General features: G+C 36.3%; 1 protein-coding gene across 3 annotated transcripts in view; it reads left to right on the top strand.

The window, feature by feature from the left end:
• Positions 1-20,157, top strand: part of LOC109059083 (breast cancer anti-estrogen resistance protein 3 homolog) — a 60,779-nt gene that overhangs the window by 21,370 nt on the left and 19,252 nt on the right. For 2 of the 3 annotated variants that reach the window (XM_042761897.1, XM_042761898.1), the window contains 3 exons: positions 6,509-6,854; positions 10,172-10,273; positions 12,982-13,021. In XM_042761897.1, coding sequence (XP_042617831.1) covers positions 6,509-6,854; positions 10,172-10,273; positions 12,982-13,021 — 488 coding nt within the window. The remainder of the gene's footprint in view (positions 1-6,508; positions 6,855-10,171; positions 10,274-12,981; positions 13,022-20,157) is intronic. The other variant, XM_042761899.1, reaches the window with a different exon arrangement.

The following is a 20,157-nucleotide window of genomic DNA, read 5'->3' as shown; positions in this document are numbered from 1 at the left end:
CTCCTGTTGCTTTACTGCTATTGTCAGTGACAATGGGTCCCTCAATCAATGAAACACACACAGTGATGTCATAGAGGAAGTACTAAAACTCTTACTCTACAAAATGTAGACCAATGGTTTTAATTGGTTTTGCTTTAAGACCTACACTAACGTTGAAAAGTTTGGGGTCAGTATTATTATTTTTTTCATGAAAATACAGTAAAAACAGTAATATTGTGAAATATTTTTACTATTTAAAATGTCTTCTATTCAAATGTTTTAAAATGTAATTTATTCCTTTAATGGGAAAGCTGAATTTCATGACTCCAGACTCCAGTCTTCAGTGTCGCATGATTCAAGGGCTGCCCCCTAACAGTTGACTAACCTTTAGTTGACAAGAAGAGCCTTGGTCAACCAAAATTTTATTAGTCGCAGAAAAAAATCCACAGGAAGTGGTGAAGTCATGCAGTCCATGATGGACAGATCGTTAACGGCTGGATTTTGTGGTAAAACAGTACATTCAAACACTCGCCTACCATTCATCGACCTCAAATATGGCTTATCATCTGAAATATGTAAGTAGTAGCAACTTTACCTGGCCACTCAATCTAATGTTAACCTAGAAATATGAGCACTATTCAAGTGTCTGTGTGGAGTGTGAAAGCTGAACAGTAGCACACTCACAGCATGACAGATGGAGGCGGCCTGTGCAATTGCTTGCAATTAAAATACTCAGTCATTTTGGTCATACTATAAGAGTAAGAGATAAAAGTAATACATCTTTAGAATCTGTAAAGCCTCTACGTTTATTTGTTTGCACTCACTATAACAACAAAACATTGCACTTTTCTAAAATAATGAAAGCAAACAGGATGCGCTTTCTGCCATCTCGGCCTCTGTGAACTTGAGCACAAAACTCTGTGTATACTTGCCTTACAGACATGAAAAAATATATCTATAGAGAGTGAAATGTTTACTTTCAATTGAAACAATTAATCTCTTAATCCGAAATCACAGAAAGCAAAATTCCCTGACACATTCATCATCATTCCTTTTACCAGTGTGCTGTGGCAAGCTTTATGTGTGTGCTTGAGCGCTTATTAGGCTATGTAGGCAATTAAAGGCTCATTAGAATGATTTAAATGGTTTATTAATAAAATAAAAAAAATGAATTAAAATGAATGACTACTAGTCGACCAGAAAAATCTTTAGCCGAGGGCAGCCCTGCATGACTCTTTAGAAATCATTTGAATATTCTGATTTGGTTCTAATGTATCATTTCTTATTATTAATGTTTAAAATAGCTGTGCTGCTTAATATTAATTTCTTCCAAAAAGAAATCCTACTGACTCTAAATTTGAGCTGTAGTGTACATTTTACATTGGACATTTAAATGGTAACTGGTGGAGTTTCACATCATACAGTCACAAGGCTTACATATTAACATGAGAAATGTGATAAAATGCTGTACTTACCTTGTCTGTGCAAAGTTATAATCCAATTTTTCAACTTCTGTCATGAAAATTTAAAGCCACTACACCTGGTAACTTTCAAGTGTCCATGCAGGGATACCAGAAAGGGACGTGACCTAGGACATGACCACAGGAATTGTCTGTACAACAACCAGACATTAATCTCCCTGTAATAATCCCATCACTAAAAGGACAATTCAGACAATTTTACAGCTTTACAAAACAAATAACTTTTTGCAGTAATCTATACAAAGTCAAACATCTTAACTTGTATTGAACCTGTACCTTTCTTCACTGTGGTTCTTCAATTCAATGGTTAGTTCTGTTAGAGAATGTGAAAACTTCAGAATGTGTTCTCCACTCCTTCAGGCCATCATGGTTGATGCGTGTTAAGAGCTCTTTAAACCCTACACTTGCTTTCCTCTCACTCGAGTCTTTGTGTTTCAAAGGCAGGTTTGAATTATTTAAAGGAGACCTGCATTATTCACAAGATTCCCACCAACTCCTGTGGGGGTTGGCTGGATGGTGAAAGGGCCAGGGTGAGAATAATTGTCTTGTTGTTTTGAAATGCGCAGAGAATTCTCATCCTTTATGTGTTTAACCTCTTTGGTCAAAGAGTCAGTGCTCTTTGAAAACTGTTTGAACTGAATGCACATTTTGAGTATTACAAAAAAAAAACAGTGTCACCTTGTCTGTGATTGTTACTGTACCCAGTAAAATTCTTCCATCTATACCCCTTTAATACTTGCATAATTGCCTCAGGATAATCCTTTTAAAACACCTTAAAAATGAGCAAGCAATAGGTTATTTGCAAAAAACTCGACATGGGTAAAAGACAATAATAAAAACATTTCTTTAAAAAATGTTAAGGGTATAGTTCATTCACAATTAAAAAAAAATCTGTTATCATTTACTCATGCTTATGCCTTTTGTTTTCTGTGGTGCACAAATAGAGTCATTTATAGAATTTCCAAGCTGCTGTTTTCCATAGAATGGAAGTGAACGGTGGGGAATTATCATTATAGTGTGTACAAGCCAGTCTAAAAAAAAGAATAAGATAATGGCTTTCCTGGAGAACAAAGACACTAACATTCCCGAACATGACATTGTATTAGCCAGAGGCAAATAAGTGTTTTTGATATAGAGGATTATGTCAGCCAGCAACCAGCTGTGCTTTGAAGGATTGAGAGAGAGAGAGAGAGAGAGAGAGAGAGAGAGAGAGAGAGAGAGAGAGAGAGAGAGAGAGAACGGGATTGTGTGATTGACATTTTGGAGTGAGGTCATATGATGGCATGTCAGTCTAGAATAGAACAGGCACTTGAGAGAGAACTGGATAATCAATTGGGAGTCTAAAGAGAAAATAGAAGAGCAAAGCATTAATTAAGAACCATTTAATGAGCACTTTGCATATTCATGACCTCTGGGGAGAAAGAGAAGTTAACGGTTTAATTGTTTGGCATATTTAATCCAGAGCCACAGGCGACTTGTTTCTGCATTTCTGTTGCGCTGACAGCTGTCTCTCTGCCTCACTGCCTGCTGAAATGTTGAAAATTACACCATGCAGAGCTCTTAGACACCATGTTAGCCTACAGTGGCCTTTTGACCTGGGCTGAGAGCAGGGAAATCACTTATGTTTCAGATTCCTATTACACAGAGTTGTTCATGTAAGAGTTACAGTGACATTTTACATTATAGTGTCCATGTCACACATTGCTGCTATTATCATTTTAACCAAAATAAGACTGTGCCTGTTTGGTTATATCTTTTAAACTACAATCATATATATATATATATTTCATACAAAGAAATTATACTTAGTTTATAGTATGAGGACTGTGTCAATAAAAGTTAAAGGATTTAGGTAAAAGTAGTGGAATTAAAGTTCTTATTTAAAAGTAAACGGAAAAGAAATAGACTGATGAAATCAATAAGACTGGAGATTTTCTCATCATTGATTGTAACAATGCTCAATCCATCCTCAACAATGGTTATAATTAAAAAGCAATGATTTCATTTTAAGATTGAAGTGGTCAATGATGAGACATCTCTTCACAAGAAAAAACGACCAGAGCTAAGGCCAATTACACTGAAATAAATTTCATTGGCTATTTAAGTGCACATGAGCATGATTTGTTCCTCAGTGAGGCCTCATTTTTTATGAGAGGAAAGATTTTTAAGGAATAATTCAGAGTGACTTTATTTCTTACAATAAACTTACTTATTTCCTTTACAATAAACATTTGTAAGATGGATTTTAAAAGACATGAGGATAAGTAAATGCTGAAAGAATTTGGCATTTTTCGGAGATCTATACCTTTAAAATCACAGTCACCTGTGAAATATGTACATTGAAGAAAAGATTTATAATCATACATCTAGAAATGGCCTCCTCCAGGGACCTGGAAGGTCTGCCCCCTTTAAAATCTGATCTTTTAAAAAAATCTGATATGAGCATGCCAGTTTTTTTCACTCTATGTTCCTATTTTTATTTTTAGAAAGGTCACAGTTGCCATCCTAAAACCACTGATGTATATGAGTATTATGATTTAGAACCCTCACTTCCTCTGACACAGGAAGTGCATATCTGCCTTCTCAGATGAGCATGACTGTCCCTCACACTCTGAGACATGTGAGAAAAATTAATCTGAAACCAACAGGGAATTCCTGACTAGCCAGTATGATAACTCAGTAACAGTGATCTGTGGATTTTAATGTCTCTTTGCCATTACACACCACATGAAAAACAGCACCAGTGAATGGAATCTCATGTTTCAGGGCCCCAGGACAGCGCACAGGTGCTCCAGGTGCATAAACATACAGCTGAGGTATTCATAGCGGGATTTCATAACACTACAAAGTGCCCTGATCGAACCATTAAAATCCCGCTGTGTGGAATCTAGTCATTACATACCAGAACACCCAGACTGTGTAAAGAGTTACATACATGCAAATAAAAAAGTGATTTGTAGGTGTATGGCATGTGTAGTCTGATTAAGTGCATACATTTTCTTATTTAAAAAAAACAAAAAAACAAAACAAAACGCTATACAACCAGCCCAACTGTTGTCTTAGGGTTTGTTAAATCTAAAATTAAACTGAAAACAGCATTAAAAGTGTACAGTCACATGATAAGCTGATTCAGGACGTTGGTGGTCATGGATGAGTGGATCTGAGTGGAGGTGGAAGTGCCTGTGGTAAGTTTGCAGGTTCAAACACCCCAGCATGGCATTACCAGGGAGTTTCCATGTCTTTCCACTCTCCACCGATGCTTGTGCAAGGGACCAAAATTAACTCTTTGTCACACTGTCCATTGCTGAATAGTTTTACTGGCTACAAAACAGAATTTCACATTACTTCCTGGAAAATATATTTTTGTTCCTGTTGCAAGAAATGTAACTCATCTGCAGCAAACTCAGGTCATTATATTGGGCATCTTACTTTATTTAAATAAATCAAGATGTTTTATTTACTCACCAAAGCCAAATTTCAGTCACATCTGAAGCTTGGCGAGTGTTCATTTTGGACCCTGGATGCACTGCTGCACTGCAAATTATGGGAAAACACAAACAATATAAACTCCTGGCCCAGAATTAAATGCATAGGTACATGTGGCAGAGGAAGAACATTTGGGGACGAATGGTGATGTGGAATGGGTCTGAGTATGAAATCAGCTCCCCCCTCTTCATGAAGGGAATGAGATCATGCCAGACCTTAAACAGAAGCGCTGTCAGGTTCCAAGATTGAGTTTCATCCATCACAAAAGAGACAAAAGAGGGTGAAGGCAACACCAGCTCTGCTGCATGCATGCGTGCTCCGAATAACCCTAACAGCGCTTTTGAATGGGGTCAACATGCACACACACTCATCCAGCGTCTGGGTCAGTGAACTCACACACCCACTGTTTTCTCTTGATTTGAAGTCCCTCAATAAACATACAAAAGTCACAGTCTTATGGACACCAGGGGTGCTGTTTTACTTTAAGTTTAGAGATTATATTTTATCCTTAAATATGAAATATATAAAGTGAAAGATTAGCCTTATACTCTTCCCCTTGTCTTATACATGGACAGACATGTTTAATTTATTTTCCTTGCACAAGGAAACACAAAGCTATTTTATGCATACTGTGTTCTCCTTTTTGGGGCTATTCAGATAATGGTTAGCATCGTGTTACTTAAAAAAATAAGGATAAATATTAGCATGCCGGATTTGAGTGACATGGATAAATAAATGATGACAGAATTTTTATTTTCGGTTTTAACTATTCCTTTGAAAACAAAACAGAAAGAGTGATGTCTACAAATCTAGCTCCATAAAATTCCATACAATCTATCTCCACTTTCACTGCACCAATTAGTGGTCTCCGTGCATCTTTGGAATGCTGAAGTAAACACGCGCTTGGAGACAACAAGGGAAGATCCTTATCTGCACCTCTTGTGGTCAGACTGAATGGAGTTCCCTCTTTTTGAGAGAGATGTCTTTGTTTTTTGTTTCTCTCTGTTGCTGCCAGGAGACAGGACTATCAAACAGTGATGCTCTCCAATTTACCTGTGCCACAGGGCACACATGGCAGGAGGTTTCATATAAACACTAACTGTTGATACCACCTAAAAAAAAAGTCAGAAAAAAATAACACCCACATTTCATCACATCTGTGTTGTTAATAACAGTAATAAACACGGACTACTGTCAGTAATAGGTGTGTGTGTATACATGTATACATACATACATATACACACACACACACACACACACACACACACACACACACACACACACATATATATATATATATAATTCAGCATATTAGAATGATTTCTGAAAGATCATGTGACACTGAAGATGAGAGTAATGGCTGCTGAAAATTCAGCTTTGCTGTCACGGGAGTAAATTACATAAATATTTTTACAAAAAAATATTTACAAAATATTAAAATGGAAACATTTTAAATGGTAATGATAATATTTCATTATATTACTGTTTTTACTGTATATCAAATAACGGTATTGTTTGTAGACTATTAATGTAATGTTGACTTTTTTTTTACTCTTTTACAGAGCTGAGGATGATGGCAGAAGGGAGGTTTTTTAGTCTGCCTAGGAACATGCATGTTGGACAGCAGTGTACGCTTGCATCTTCTATGGATCTGCTGAGCTCACAGCCTGCCATGGCCGAGATGCCGGTCAGCGGCTACCAGGGAGTCTCCATCCATGGTACCCTGCCTCGCAAGAAGAAGAACGGCACTAGTTCCCCTGTGAAGCAGTGGGAGATGAATGGAAATACAGGGTCATCTGTAGCACCATACCCGGGCCGATATCGCCTGCCACCATCACCACTAATACACAACATTCTTGAAGAACACCAGGCATTCCACTCAGACAGGACGAGCAGTGTTACATCCAAGTAAGAAATACAGTACATCTACACACCTGTCTTCTCTCAGTGATTCAGATGCAACAAAGCCTTACAGCACCCCGAAAAACACCACAAAGCAAAGCATTCAAAGCTACCCAGCTGTTGAGGTGTTGTTATTCTATGGACTCGTCAGTCTCAGTGTAAACACCCCTTTAGGTAAATACAGTAGGCAATAACATGTAATACAGTTTAAAGCACTTTCCCAGCATAGAGCAATGTTGCTTTCAAATATATAGTCAAGATTAAGGGCAAGATTTAGGTGAAGGTTACCACAACAGTAACTTAACCTGCCAGCTCTTTACAGCTTACTGTATATTCTTTAAATAAATATATCTAAAACCCAAAAAATGATGGTGTGAGAATGAACAAGCCAAATTGGTCATTTTTCTCAAAATCGGCTGATTATATATCTCATTCTTATACATAAATATATCTAATTTGCAGATGGTCAGAATATAGAATAGGACTGTTTAGTAAGTACAGATTACATTTAACAAAACATGTTAAATGTACTATTACACCATGTGCTAATCATGACAATGTGACAACTTATAAAAACACTTGTGTTTTCCCAGTTAGGGGACAGTGTTATGGGACATTAGGAGCTCATTGGTAATATGTTTCCCTTTAGTACAATGTTTTATGAATTAAATATCATATTATATAATGGGTTATAAAATGGCATCTGTAGAACGACTGTGTAACAATCAAATGGAACCGTGTCTAAACTTAGGGCTTGTGACCACACATAGGTTGCTTATTTATGATATATAAAAATGGCATAATTTTAGACTATAAAATATGCAGTATAAAATATTAAATAGTACAGGGTAGTTAAGTGAGTTGGATGTAAAGGTGAATTCAACCAACAGCTAACAGTGAATACAGCATCACTGAGCTCCCTAAAACTGCTGTTAGCCTTTGCTAGCATTTAGTGTTTAGTGCACATTTGAATATACTGTAGATGCAAACCTCCAATGTTACCTCTGTGTGCTGGCTTTATTTTTTACTGTATCATATCACCCCTTTGTTGTTGTTTGTCTGGCTAGTGGTTTAACATAACTGATAATAAGTTGTCCATCAGAGCAGTTGACACCAAATCTTCGCCTTGTACTGCCCTTCAGTCCTGTTAACTTTAATGTCTTGCGTCAGGAAATAGGAGAGCTGAGATAATAATCATAAAATACAAGCTGATACTGGCTCAGTCTCACGTCCAGGACTGTCTCCATCTCTTTTTCTTGCGTCTTGTCTCTATTTTTCACTGTCTACCTACGTCTTTGCAATAGCTCTAGGCCTTTTTAACTGTATCACCCCTTCCTGGCTGTCTGATCTTATCACAATCAGCAACAAAGAAGTTTGTGTTTGTCCCTTATTTACGCAGACTGACTTAACAGGTAATATATCTCACCTTCAATAAAATACTTGGCAGATATAGTAAAATAATCTGTGTCTGGCCCTGTGGACAGTGTCACTGATTATAAAGGCCACCTTTCACGAACAGGGCACAAAAAAGTTAAAGTTTTTCTTAATAAAAACTTTCATCACCACTTGAGTTTTTATTCATAAACTTATAATAACCGTAAATTACAGAAAAAAAACAAACAAATATAATTCATATTTGAAGAGTTCATTTGCAACTACCAATAAATGCTATGTTTTAAAAGAATCTGACTGCTGTGCATTATTCCCCACATATAGCATGTTCTGAACCCTAAACATGTTTTCTCACAAACACTGGTATTGTCCACTGTAAGGCATCGTGAGTTCATGTTTTACAGTAGAAACCAACAAGCACCCTTGTTGTTTGTAAACAAAACCCAATAAGTCCTTTTAAGCGAATCAGCACACAGTATTCGGGTCAGGTGACAAGGCTGAGAGGAGTTTCGTCATAGCAGACTAAAAGTGATCGAGGATGGATAATTTCGACGAACATGATGAACCTGTGATATCTTCTTTGTGGCGTCAAAGGAAAATAAAAGATTAATCTTTTTCACAGAAACTTGCTAAAGCAGCACGTTACAGTGGTGAGGGAAAAGTTCTTTGTATTACAACAACAAAGTTCAGGCGTCTACATTGTCAGCTGAGGAGATTACAAAGATTACACAAGTGTTCTTGTTTAACTCAGAAACATGAAATGTGGAGTTATCTGCTTTTGCCAAAACAACAACTGTTGGAGCTATATGCTTTTGCTAAAAAACAAACTTTTAATGTATATAAAATTTCAATGCACTTTAATTTTGTACATGTATTTTTTTTTTGAGTTATTATTACTTAATCAAAACAACCCAACTGTAGTTTGATTGATATAACTTGGAATGCAAAATAAAAAAAAAAAACATGATTTCTGAAAATTTATAAAAACTGTGTTTTTTGCAAAATGAACTCTTCATTTAATAATTCATATTTAATAATATATTATTTAACCATTATTTAGTAATTTAATTAGTTCATTATAAATAATAAATATCTTATTACTGCTTAATTAAATATTAATTCAATAGATGAAATCAAAAACGTGACATTACTTCGTGATCTTAATTTTTGCAAACAGTTGAAATCAAAATCACATTTTAAGAGGTGAATACAAACATTTGATTGTTTAAAACAAGCTACTTTTTACAATATGTTATTTTTGTTAGATGATAATTGTTATAACATATCTAATTACTTTCACAAAAAAGCGAAACAAAATAAAAAATAAAAAACAAAGGAATTGTGTGGAAAGTGCCAGAGGAAAAGAGAAACTTTAACTGAAACAGCGAGCAGACCATAGACAAAACACTGATAACTCAACTTGCTGTTAACTTGTTGCTGAGCACCTCAGGAAACGCTAAGGATAGACTAAATAGTGGCTTTTATACAAACAGTTTTAAGGGTAACGGTGTGTTTGTGTATTTGTGGAGGCGTAGGTGTGTGTTTGGGTTTCTGTAAGCCCAGTGGGCCGCATCTGTCCCTTGACATTTGAAGGTTATCTAATATTAGATTATTATTTCACAGCCACAAAGCTCACTGAGAGATGGGAGGTGAAAAATGACCACAGCACACAAAAAAAGCTCCTTTGGGCAGGCAGCAAGGTTAGCAATGACTTCTTCTAGCGGCTCAGTCACCATAACAACACCTTATTGCGACTCTGCATGACACATGGAAAAAGAAACAGGTAGAACATAATCACTGTGTAGGTTTAAGAGAGAGAGAGGAACCTACAGCATTATTTTCTCCCAAGTAATTCTCAACATGGACACCTACATCAAATCAACCCAGAATCAATAACTAGCTTACTCCTGGATGACTTTTTCCATTATTAGTTTTATCAGAGTTGGAGACTTGGATAGCATTGTGATTAAATGTCAACCCCCTGAACGTCTGGCTGCAGAATGCTTCAGCATTTTGAGTGTGTCTGCCTGCAGGTGAGTAGTCAGATGAGATAAGATGCATGTAAGCTTTGTTTCTTGGACTGAAACATTTATCTTTTAAAAAACAATGGAACATCAAGGATTTAAGCTCTTTGCATCTTTCTACCTGCATGTGTGAGGCAGCTGTTCTAACACAGACACACACAACTCTTCACAGGTTAAAGTGAGGACAGTAGATTTATGGCTTGACCGAGAGATGAAAGAATTTTCGAAGAGACAGATTGGAAGAGAGATTGAGAGAAACACAAAGAAAGAGAGACAAAGGAAGAGAATGAGACAGATGAAAGTGATGGAGGTGCAACAGTGCTGTTTGATTTACTTGTTAAAGCTGATTAAAGTGGTTCTAGTTGTTGACAGAATCCACTCAACACCCTCATAACTACATGGACTTGTCTTGGAGTGTGCCAAAAACAGCACAAAATTTTGTCACCAGACAGTGCCACCTATCTTTCATAATGTTCAACAACACTTTCAAGATGTCAACTGTCTTATTGGTTATAATATTACCTGTATGTAAATGTTGTTTTAACTAATTTTTTAAAACTATTATTTAAAAGATAAATATTCCATGTAGTTATTTAATTAAAACGAGGTTGTGAATCTAGTTGAAATTAAAATGCATAACAGTAATGATATTAATGCCCTGCATGTGCTGGTAGCCTCAGGTCTTTGTTGGGCCGTCCAGTATTATTGTTATGTAACTTCATTAATGGTTGCTAAGCTCTCCGGAACCCAAACATTCCATTCAGACTACCAGGTGGTCCAAAGGATTTCCTTTTGCCACACAGTTCTGCTGATGTAACATGAAATTGTTGGAGTCCTTCGCACTCTCTTTACTCTCACACACCCATTTATATTAAATAAAACTATACTACTTTACATTTAATCCACATTAAACCCACACCCTAAATCTACATAAAGGATGAAAAACTTTTGCATTTTGAAGTAAATAAGTAAATCATATAAACAAATGAATAAACATAAAAAGCATTTTTTTTTTTTATAATTTTGTCGCCAAATGGTACCCCGTCGTCTTGGATGTGAACTGCCTTTGATTTATGTCTTTCAATGTGTAGGTGAATTCTTTTCTACAGGATGTGGATGATTATTGGGAGTGTTGCATGTTAAGTGTACCATTTTTCTCCAGTGGCTTAAGCATGATGAATCAGTTTCTGGAAACCCAATAATAGCTTGTCCATCTCTCTAACCTGACATGTCCTCCCTCAGCTTTCTAATTCTGACTGGCAAGACTGTGAGGTACAAATCACCACTTTGAGACACAATACAGCTGTGGCTTGGCACAGAACGAGCCAGAGATGGGGATGAATGTTTTTCTTGAGGCCGTGTCCTCACTCCATGCCCTCTCTTTGCGGATAAGACGGTATGTTCGACCTGGTCCCAAACTCAAGTCACTCTTGGGTTGACCAGTGGGAGTGCTGACAGTGTTCACTTATAGCATACTAATGTCAGTGTTCAGAAGCTTTAAAGCATGGCCTCTTGCCTCTAGAGTAGCTTTCCACTGAACGTCCAATGGGAACATTAAACAGGAAATCAGTTATGCTTTTAAGTGCATCAAATGCGAAGCAAACAAACAATTAAAAAAAAATCTTCTCATACATTCTCAAATTTCCAGTTATCTGACGCTTTTTATATATTTGAGCTCTCACCCCAGGTGCCACCTCCACACTGAACCTGAGAGCCACCCTTATTCCCCTAAGGGGGTGACACCGTCTACCACACACCCTGCTGGTAAGAAAGGAAGAAAGAAAGAGTCATAAAGAAAAGTCAGGTTTTTGTGTAAGCTGAGATGAAAGGGACTCTGGGTAAAGGCAGAAAGAGAGAGGGCGGAAAAATCTAAATGGAGAAAAAGCTACGCCATGCACCTCGACCGCTCATTCTTCTCCGCGACTCTCTTCACCACCATGGTTCCTGCGTTCCACATAGAGATTCTAAATAAAACAAAAAATGCAGTGCTGACCAAGGGCCATCTCTGCAGTTAGGGTAAGTCACATCTAGACCATAACCTTAAAGCAACTGACAGGAAAAGAGGTCATGTAAACAATCGCTACGTCCCATCTCCTCCTATATTTTTGTATAGATTCTGTGTTTCATTTGCACTAAGTTTGTCTCTTACCCAAAGGTTGCACTGAAAGTTTATTTACACTGTTTTTGGCCCTGTGGGAAATTTAGACTCAAGGAATTAATTTCCCTTTTCCTGGCTATAATCCTTTAGAATTCAGGGTTTAAATCTGCACGTAAGCATAGATCCGGAGAGAGTCACAAGAGTGTGTTTGTGTGAGACAGAGAGCCACTAAAAGACTCGACATGCTCATCCCTGACCGCTTAACCCTTCATTCTTTCTCTCGCTCTCTTAAAGCTTACTTAAGTTTTTTATTCTTTTTGCTCATTAACTAATCTGATATCTGCATTAATCACAGCAGAAGTTTGCATATTTGGATTGGTGTGGAATTAATTGTGTGTGTTTGGGGTGATGGTGGGTGCTTGTGTCCATATGTTGTGGTCTGTACTGTGGTGTAATGACCTCAGTCGAGTGGGGCTGGACTGGTAGACTTACAACCTACAGCCTGCCCAGAGAAGGACCCACACACACACACACACACACTTACAGTTAAACGGGCAGGCAGCTGAGCTAAAGGAGAGTTTGTGTGTTCACTAAAGAGAGTTCTTTCTTTTTCCTGCAGGGACGGTGCAGGCATGGACTCTACCATGGAGTATGTCAAGGTAAGGCTTCACATTTTACCTTAACATGTGTGTGTGGAGTGGAGATGATTGCTCTATTATGGTAAAAAGCCACTGGCAATGTATGAGGTAATGATGTAATGATTTGTTTAAGACAGAGATGATCTTAGGGCAACCCTTAACCCTTTGAGATATCCAATAATATTCAACTTAAGTAGTTTTGTAAGTGTAGAGTCTTTAAAACAGGACAGGAACGTTGTGATTAGGATATGAAGGATTGTAGTTTATTGAGTAAATATACATATTGCATTGCATACTTAGATTTGCATCAGAAATAAATGTGTGCGTCAGTGGAAGTGATAATCTTTGTTTTATAAACATTTATGCTTCCTTATGTATTTTATGTGCTAGTTGAGAGTGATTAGAGTTAAGCGGAATGCAAAAACAATACTTTTGTTGCATTATTTAACTCAAACCATGGAGTTTAGCAAATGTAAATGCACTCTCCTTGACCTGTCTAGGTAGTTGAGGGCATTTGATTTTGAAGGGCAATGACAATTTCGTAATACAGCATACTTTAGGTAATACAGACAAATTTCACTTTTCCAGCAAAGGCAGAATTGTTCCCTGGCTTTATTTTGACCTGAGGCATCATCTAGCAGTTATGAAAGCTCTTCGTCGCACAATATGGCTGTATTACAGCACCCACGACTCTGATGAAAGATACGGTGTGACACATCTTGAGTGTCTCATTCGGTTAGCATGATATTTTCCACTGTGATTACCTTCAGTCTTGAGTGTGCTGTCACCACACAGCTACCTCTGTCAGCCTGCTGAGAAACGATCCGTCTCACTCTCTCTGTCCTCCCTGTACTCAGTAGCTCAGTGGTTTGCATCTTCTTGGGGTCTAGCAACTCTCTGTGAAGAACAAACACCTCATAGCATTACCTCACACTGACAACAAACCAAAGCAAACAGCACAAACACACACACAGTCAAAAACAACTATACTTAAGCAGTGCTCCAGCACAGTTGAACATAGTCACCATAATCAAGTATTATTTTTGTAAAATGTCATTACAGGGTGAATCCCACAGTCTGTCTAAGAATGTTTGCCATATTGTACAGAACTTTAGATTTTTGTACCAGTACAATTTATTTGCAATGGGATTTTTTTTAATGACAAACATATTTTTCCCCTAAATTTTCATTAATGTAATGCAGAAAAAGTACTTATTGTTTAAACTGAATTATTACATTATGATAAATAAATAGACAAATATTTATAATTTAATTGTATCTGTACTACTTTTCCCATTACTAATTAACATTTAAATTACTAAAAAAAAGTGGAAAATTATTTTTAATCAATTAATTAATGTTTATATAAATTGTATGGCAATATCACTGTGAAAATCAAACTCACCTGGATAATAATCGGGGGTGGGATGGGGGTGGAATGTGGTTGAAGAATTAAAATGAAAAAAAAAAAAAAAAATCCAAATTATTTATTCATTGATTCATTTGGAGCAAAATATGATTCAGACATTCGTGAGATTCACCCTCCAATCAGAGAGGCCTATAACAGACCTTGACAGAAGATGACAACATATCCTCAGGGGAATAACATAGCCATGAAATGTTTCGATCAGATGAACTGCATATACACTGGCTCTTTATACTATTTTAGGAAGCTCTTAGAACTGTCTGCCTGCCTGTTCCCATGCAGATCTGTGCATAAGTTTAATTCTTCAGTCAGAAAACCACAGACAGGTTTGGTTTATCATCCAAGTTACTCATTTAATAGAATATATTGTAAATATGATGCTATAATTATCAATACAGTTCTCATCATCTACAGACGTAGTATAATCAGGGTAGACACTATATTTAGTTTGATATAAATAATACTTTCCTCTCATACCGTTACCTGATGTTGATTACTCAGCCATATGTTTTACGTGACCCTGGGTTTTCAGTTCAGTTGTGCTGGTTTTACAGCTTTGGCCAATTTTTTGACAACCTATTAGCTAAGGAATGTTTTCTTCAAAGTTAACAGGAAGCCAGCCATCAAAAATATGGGATAATTAACTTGCAAGACCTCATGCGCTGATATCACTTTCTGAAGTCAGATGACCCTCGTTTTAGGATTGTTAGTGAAAACTGTTTGTTTTTAGATGATATCAGATCAGGTGGTGGTTTCTATGGTTGAATGAGTGAAGTTAAGATCTACATTAACTCAAATGCGCAACTTCTACTCAGTTTACATTTGTAAACAAATCATTTATCAATATTTAATATCAAGCAATGATGATATGACTTTATTCTTTCTCTCTCCTTGCGTGTAAAGCAGAGATTAAAGAAATTGGAGCTATTATCATCAAAGATGATCTGGAGGGTGGAAACTGTTTGGATGACTTGAGGTTTAAAAATACAATTTTTAAAGGGTGGGAATCAAATCGTTGATTGAATCGTTGATCATGACGCATGAACCACAGACTTCTTGTGATTCATGAATGTAAATGAAACATCAGTGTCACATTTGATTTACTATAAATTACATGACCTGTTGGCACATTAGCACTAATTTTCACTTCACACTTTTTAAAGAAGGATATATACAACTATTTGGATAGGCTGATGCAAACTGAAAAGCGATCCAGTCTGAAGATCTTATAATGTACCATCAATAACTTTTTTATTCTCCAAAGAACCAAATAATTATGTGAAGCATTTAAGGGAAAAAAGAAAGAAAAGAAAATTAGAATAAAAATAAAGTTAGTAATATAGTCATAATATTTTGAGTAAGAAGTCAAAATTAAACAGTCAAACACAATATTGTAGCAATATGAGATTTGTATTATATACAATTTGCAAAATATTACTTAATTTTTCACAAAATATTGCTTATACTGTTATATTACTACATATAACTTTGTTACAACTTTGTTGACATAATTTTTGACCTTTTCCTCAAAATATTATGATTTGCATCTTGTATTGCTAAAATTGTATTCTTGCAATCTTAGATTTTTTTTCTTACATTCTTACGATTATTTTCATATTTTTTGCCTTTTTTCTTAAAATATTACAACTTGGTTTGCTATTTTTTTTTTAGGTTTTTATTTTTTTTGTATTAATCTTGGATTTTTTTTTATGTTGCACTAAAACAGTTACTAACCCCTATTTGTGACCCCGGAGCACAAAACCAGTCTTAAGTCGCTGGGGTATATTTGTAGCAATAGCCAAAAATACACTGCATTGGTCAAAATTATTGACTTTCCTTTTACGCCAAAAATTATTAGGATATTAAGTAAAGATCATGTTCCATGAAGATATTTTGTAAATTTCCTACTGTAAATATATCAAAACTTAATTTTTGATTAGTAATATGCATTGCTAAGAACTTCATTTGGACAACTTTAAAGGTGATTTTCTCAATATTCAGATTATTTTTTTGCACGCTCAGATTCCAGATTTCCAAATAGTTGTATCTGAGCCAAATATTGTCCTATCTTAATAAACCAAACATCAATGGAAAGCTTATTTATTATTTAACCCTTAGGACTAGTTTTGTGGTCCAGGATCACGTTTAGCACAAAAATAAGAGGGTTCTAAGGGTGCTGCAAAAATACATTGAAGAACCTTCATTTTTAAGAGTGAAACAACAGATTTATTTCCTGCTTTCTCCCACACATGCACATGTACACACATACAGCATCTTTCTGTTCTTGATGGCCTGATGGTGAACACACACACTGTTGCTCAGTAAGCTGCTAAGCACTTATGAAAGCTTTACAGGAACAATGAGACACTGTTCCCTCTGTGGGATCTGCTGCCCTGTGAGCCCACAGAAAGACCTCTTTAGCCCGGCCTGCAGCCTCTCTGAGACAGAAGCACAGAGAGCCCAGTTTTGAACTGAGAACAGACTGATCCAGTAGGAACAGTTCAAGGGGGGTTCCGTCTCTCAAAAGATGAATCATGATAAACTGATGGAACAGACTGACATACCCACTCATACTGTTAGACAAAATCATATTATCATTGCTAAATATTTCATAGACAAAAAAATGAGGAACTTTAGGTCAGTCTGCAAAGAAGAAGAAAGTGCTAAAGGTGTGACCAGTAACACATTGTTATTACAAAACACAATATTTTTCATTAACAAACATGTAATTCTTAATAGAATGTAAATATACACGTATGTACATATCTACATACAAATGTAAATATACATGGAAATATTGCATGCATGATATTTCTGATATACATTAATGACTGGTTAAGGATTATATGTAATAATGTTTAAGAATATAATTTTTTATTTTACTAATGTAACTATGTAAAAAACATGTTAGATTATCCCTGATGAATGCTATGACTTATTGTTTTACTTTTATATAACCTGACAAATGCGTTGTCGAATATCCAGTTTTCATTCAATCGAAATAGCATGTGGCACACTCCCTGCATTAAAGCCTCCAGTTATTATAATATAATGTTTTGGCACATGTTCCAGATCTTAATGCAGTGATATTAAAGGTAGTATTTTTAGATCTTTACCTCAAGGGACACTCCAGACTGTTGTAAAATCTTGTCCACAGGCATAACTTGACTGGTATTGATGAATGTTGATCATGTTCATGGCCTTAGGGTCGAGTATGTCTTGACTGTGACTGTGTAGCTCTTTACATGACTGTGAACTTGGAGCAAGACTGATAAACCCAAACATTAGTGAGTAACGCAATAGCGGAATGAACATTATATTACAGATTGCAACAGAGATGAATTGTCATATCACTTAGGTGCCAAACTAAACAAAGAGGAAGATCATCGGTGCAGTTAGAAGTCTGGCTGAACATTAGTGTGAATTTCCACGGAGAACTATGAGGAAAGCCATCTGTTTAACAGCAGTCATTAAAGCTAGCATTGATTGAATATTATCACTGCTGCACACATTAAAGAGCACAACACCCCCTAGTGTTCATTTTTGTGCACTGCAACACTTTGAAACTACCTAATAAATTACAGCAAGTTTTCATTGTCATTTCACATCATTTATAAAGAGTGAAGTCCTTCGAGACAGCAAGTGATTTGAGTGATCACAGTTTCTGTAGAATAGAATAAAAATTAACAATTAAATATACCGTAATAAAAATAATAAAATAAGTACAATATAATAAAAATATTATAACAACATTATAGAAAAAAAATATAAAAATAATAATGAAGTCTTAACAAGAAAACAAAAATAACTTGAGGTCTAACCAGTGGATACAGTGTGAGGTCTCAGACTTTATGCACTGGAGTTGCTTTTGGACTGTCACTTAAGAAAAATGACATCTTCGCATACATTACATTTTCTAACATTTTACTTTTTCTAACATCTTATTTCTGTACTGCCAGGTTTTTTTCTTTTTCTTTTTTTTCCCTCTCTTCTCAGCTGCATTTTTTGCCTGCTCAGAAAAAAATTGAGCAAGATGGAGGGGGAAAAAAATCTGAGATGTCCCAGATTACCCTCATTCACCTTGCTCTTTTTTAAAATAAAAATACACTATTCATCTAGAAATGGTCATGTGAAAGCACTTTACACTTTGAACTATGCTCTCTTGAACTGAAGACAGACATGCATTTAAAAGTTTCATCTTTTTTTTTTTTCGCTCTTATGTACAAAAACATCACGCTGACTCATTTCTGTAGCGGACTGTGGAAAAGCAGATTTGCATGCAGGACCATGGTGATTTTATTGAGTATAATTAGGTAGTTTAGGGACCCACTCTCAGGGAGAACATTCCAGTGTTGGTCCGAGGTTGTGCCAGCCAGCCATAATGTCTTTGTTTACCTCTTAAGAGCAATCTGGGAGAAACTCAACAAATCTGTTGATAGACATCCAACTGTTTGCATCCAAAAATGGCCCTGGAGAATGTAGGACAAACATACTTTATTGTTTCCCTCTCTAATGATGAACAGAGAAGTTTTCCACTTGCATTCTCACATTTAATTATTTTTTGGTTATTTAGAAAAATATACAATGAGGTTCAAAAGTCCATGTGAAAATCTAATTTTAAAATGCAGAAATAAAAAAGTGAAGATATATTTAATATTTTGCACTATTTATGTGTTGCTAATCAAATATGTGCACCCTTTGCACAGACAGTCAGATGTTCTTGCTTCCATTGAAGCACAAAATGCCCTTTGGATCATTCTCAATGCATGCTAGAGAACATGATCACAAGGTTTTACACAAACCTGAGAAATTCATACAGCTCAATTATTGCTGTCAAAGAAAAATTTAATACTGAGATAATCTGAAAGTCATGTTAATTTGTCCATTTAATTTTTGTTTTACTCAAACTGTTGTGCTAGCAAAATAATGTATAATAAAAAATTGTATTATACAGGGAAAAAAAATGCAAAGAAGCTTTATAACTGGACTTTTGTGTGCAGACCCCAGAAAAATGTTGATATTATGAAATAATTTTTGAAAGGTCCTTTCACTAAATAGCCACACATTATTAAATGGTGCAAATAACACAGACTCACCTCACAAACACTCTGTGAGCTCTTATTCAGTCCGGTGAAATGGTCTGGGAAACATGAATTCTCTTCTGTCTTCTAAACTTACTGGTTTCCAAATGCCTCGTTTAGTCCCTGAGCTTTTTCTATGGGGTGGGAGTTCCTTTCCCTGAAAATGACAGGACTCGTAATGCTGTTAACAAATAGGCTAATCAAGAGAAAGCCCCCGTTAACTCCTCAACAAAAGCCCCTCTAGGAAGCCAACTAGCCGCAATAACACTAAGTGCTGTTTGCGTGTGACTAAGAGACAGAGTAGTCTTGTTATTTAAACCCCAATGGGAAAAATGAGTGAATTTGGCCGTCTGGGACCCTTCAGGCTCAACCGGGCTCTCTTCTCAGGGTCAGGATAGTCCCAGCTGGGGCAGAGAGCGCTGCCTGCTGGGGGAATGCTTTTTTATATTAACCCCCTGCTGTTAATGAAACCCCACTGGATTTTAGAGTGATGTTGTGATGATACTAAAAGACACGGCCCTGGTCCCTCAGTGCAGACCTGTCACACAGGATCACCGCTCTCCTCATCTGCCTGGAAAACTGCTTCTGAAAGTCCTCCACAGGAAATGCTCGCTCTTGTCTGGAAAGATTAATTTCAAATGTTATTAGTG

Source organism: Cyprinus carpio, chromosome A8 (genome assembly GCF_018340385.1).
Source record: "Cyprinus carpio isolate SPL01 chromosome A8, ASM1834038v1, whole genome shotgun sequence".
Classification (NCBI taxonomy): Eukaryota; Metazoa; Chordata; class Actinopteri; order Cypriniformes; family Cyprinidae; genus Cyprinus; species Cyprinus carpio.
The sequence above is the reverse complement of the archived record's forward strand: the minus strand, read 5'-3'. Positions and strand labels throughout refer to the sequence as shown.